The following is a 3,171-nucleotide window of genomic DNA, read 5'->3' as shown; positions in this document are numbered from 1 at the left end:
GCTTTAGTTGCTCATATCTGAAAAATGAAGTAAGTGACCCCGAATTTTTATTGCACCAAAGTGATCAGCAGGCCAAGATGAAACTCTGCAAAGTTTTTAAAAAAATCTGGGGAGCGGAGTCAGAGCTATCTTAAATTTCCAATTATTTAAGGTGGGTCTAAATCTGCTTCATAGAATTTTTTAAACTTTGCAGAAAGTTTCATTCTGGCGTGTTGATTATATTTCAGAAATTAAAAATGGGGGTTACGGAGTTCGTTTTTGAGATATGAGCAGCTAAAGCCAAATATGGGGTGTTTTTGGAGGGCTTTCCTGTTGCCACGGTAACGTTTTACGTCACAAAAATGACCGAATCTTTTTCAGCAATAATTGGTGTTTGACATGGTACCATAACATTGCTGTTAAGTGATACAGTGTTGTAGTGTCAATCCTTCTATGTTGGAAAGTTTCTTTTAAGTGTTGAAACTGGTTTGAGCCACCTTAAGCTCCCTATTGTATGTGACGACGCGTGGGATCTGAATAGGAAATCGAAGTGTCCCAAAAACGTATCAAATCACTCAGGACAACGCAGAAAATAGTAGGTGAGTGAACTTTATCTGGCTGTCCATAAAATGAATTTCCGAAAAGAAACATCGCGTTTTCCTCGATCAGTTGAATCGGCCGTGACGTCACGCGCTCTCACATCCTTAGGGTTGTCTGTGCTAAACTATTGCTTTACTCTTTATAACTGGAATTGTTTTTCAGTGTTGAGGCAAGCAGGAGGAAGCTTTACAAAAACCTGGGACCATGTATCCCTGCCCTTTCTCATTGTAATCATCGTTGCGTGACGTGTGACTACATTCCAGTTTTTCGTTTTGTGTGTCACGCGGAAAAGCTGCGAGAAGAAGCACGCCTCAAGCGAAGGTAACGCACAAAGTGCATGCAACTTTGCAGTCGAACGAGACACCCTAGGGATAACATTTATGATGGCCGGCGCTGTTAGATAGGCAGGAAAGCTGCACTTTTTATTCCGAAGTTCAAATCTATTCTAAAATCGTTTATAATGGCATTATGAAATATTAGTATAACTGGTTTACCTAAATGGTAGAAATGCTGTCGAGGGGATTGGAGATGTCAACCACGTTCCCTGGGAACGAGGTTTGAGAGATGTTGAAATTTAACGATGGTTCATGCCCCCCACTGGATCTTCTTCTGAACCCCACTCGAGACACAGTGACGTCATCAAATTCTAAACTCAAAATCGCAAGGTCTTCTGAATTTGTTTCTAAAGGAGGTTGTAGATGACTTAGAAATATATCTTTTTTCAAGTTTCCAGTTCCGTAACGTCATTCGTTTCGAAAATACAGCATTTCGAATTTCCGCATTGTCAGCTTGCGTGTCACAACGATACAAGGCTATTTGGTTGGGAAAAAATGTCTATCCCTCTAAATCTCAGCAGTTTGAACCTTTCAAGTACATTAGTAGATTTGTTAATACTCATGTATTTTATCTCTTGAGCGAGAAGTAAGCGCTTTCATCGCAAAGTGAACAAAACTCTATAAAATTGCGTAAAGCTCTTCGACAAATAACTCAGAAAAATAACTGGACAAATAACTCAGAGAATTGGAGAGGTGGTTAAAAGATTTGTTTCCTACAACATTCCTTTTTCAATGAACGGTGTCGAATTTATTTTCTTGTTGCGTGACAGTGTAAACGATACGAGAAGCGAACTGAAAAAAAAGAGTATCATACAGCTTATCTTAATTCCTCTATTCGCCCATAACCGCAATTCCTTGCGCCTTTGACCACAATCCCTTGCGTTTGGAAGAAAAAATGTGTTCTCCCGATTAGAGAGCTACCTCGCTCGTTCGCTTCAGGCTCACTCACTGCGGCAGCAATTACATAGGTGATTGATGAATAAATAACCTCGTCTAGGAGAGTGGATTTTTGACTTTGCAGAAACAATTGTCAACCTCGAGAGTTAGACGATTGTGATCTTTGTTGAATTCGCACGTTCGTCGAACTATATATCACTTGAAAGAAAAAAAAAACAGATCAGTTGGCAGAAACACGCAAGGCAACTTGATCACAGGCGGCCGCTGAAATCGACGTCACTTTCCATTGCGCCATTTATTTGTGCAGCCAAAAGTACGATAGAAAAATTGAACGTAGCAAAAATCTCCCAAACTGTTTTTCGCTGATGATAACTTTTTATTTTCGCGGCACGAAATTTATGTTGTTTTCATGTCGCAACTTTTGTTGCTGATGGCAATTTTTTTAATTCTTGATCGACACTTCCTAAAAAGTTCCCTCTGCTCTTCCTAAAAACTGTGTATCAACTACAAGAGCTAATATCTTCGAGACATAACATTTACTATAAAGCAGGCTAGCAAAATCTGTACCTTGCTTAGTTCGCATTTTTGAGCATTTGAAGTTTAATGCTTTTTGTTGTCTTTCTAGATTTCTTCATTATCTGAATTCCAATTCATTTTCCATGACTCATTCAACCATGGATGCCTTAGCGGATTGCTACCTTGGGAATCGCTAACGAGATTGCGAACTCTCCTCTGCTTTTAAAAAATCAAGAAGACGGCGGCAAAAGTTGAGCCAGAGAATGTAGGCATACATCGCGTATAGAAAAAAGTCGTTCACTTTGATTTAAAAACGTACGGAAAAAACAATTATTAGTTTGGCACGCTACAGAGGCCAGATTGTGAAGCCTCTGTTTTTATCCTGGTGTAAATAATGCAAGCAGTGATTGTAAGATTGTCTTTTTTTTAATTTGTAATATTTCTTCGTGCAACAAGAATGTAAATAAAATGTTATGAACTTTAATCATATCTTCAGTCTAAAGCTTATATTTAAGGCTAAGTGAATTGCCTATTTAGTCTCCCAATTTTAGCCCAGAATATGAAATCAAACACTGAATTCACAATTTATAAAAAGGGTGTAAATAAGTTTAGACTGAAGAAATTTTATATTAAGTATCATTTATACCGTACAAATAAAAATCCCATGCTCATCTGTAGCAAACATTTTTTTACTTTGAGAAATAAGAACCTGTGTAGGAAACACTTAGAACTTGGGTTCGTATTTGCGGCTTCTTACTGAAGCTCATTCCGAGGATGATTGTTCATTTAAAAAAAACACGTTAGCCGAAATTAAGTTTTGCACATTTCTCGGAAAATTAAGTGC

At 38.1% G+C, this 3,171-nt stretch overlaps 1 protein-coding gene across 3 annotated transcripts in view; it reads left to right on the top strand.

Annotated features, from left to right (window-relative positions):
* LOC137970635 (ATPase family AAA domain-containing protein 5-like) overlaps positions 1–2,816 on the top strand; it is a 25,440-nt gene extending 22,624 nt beyond the window's left edge. For 2 of the 3 annotated variants that reach the window (XM_068817162.1, XM_068817160.1), the window contains 2 exons: positions 742–900; positions 2,437–2,816. In XM_068817162.1, coding sequence (XP_068673263.1) covers positions 742–900; positions 2,437–2,524 — 247 coding nt within the window. In that variant the 3' untranslated portion in view covers positions 2,525–2,816. The remainder of the gene's footprint in view (positions 1–741; positions 901–2,436) is intronic. The other variant, XM_068817161.1, reaches the window with a different exon arrangement.
* The last annotated feature ends 355 nt before the right edge of the window (positions 2,817–3,171 follow it).

The sequence above is a fragment of the Montipora foliosa genome, chromosome 9 (assembly GCF_036669935.1).
Source record: "Montipora foliosa isolate CH-2021 chromosome 9, ASM3666993v2, whole genome shotgun sequence".
NCBI lineage: Eukaryota > Metazoa > Cnidaria > Anthozoa > Scleractinia > Acroporidae > Montipora > Montipora foliosa.
This window is presented reverse-complemented; position numbering and strand designations above follow the sequence as displayed.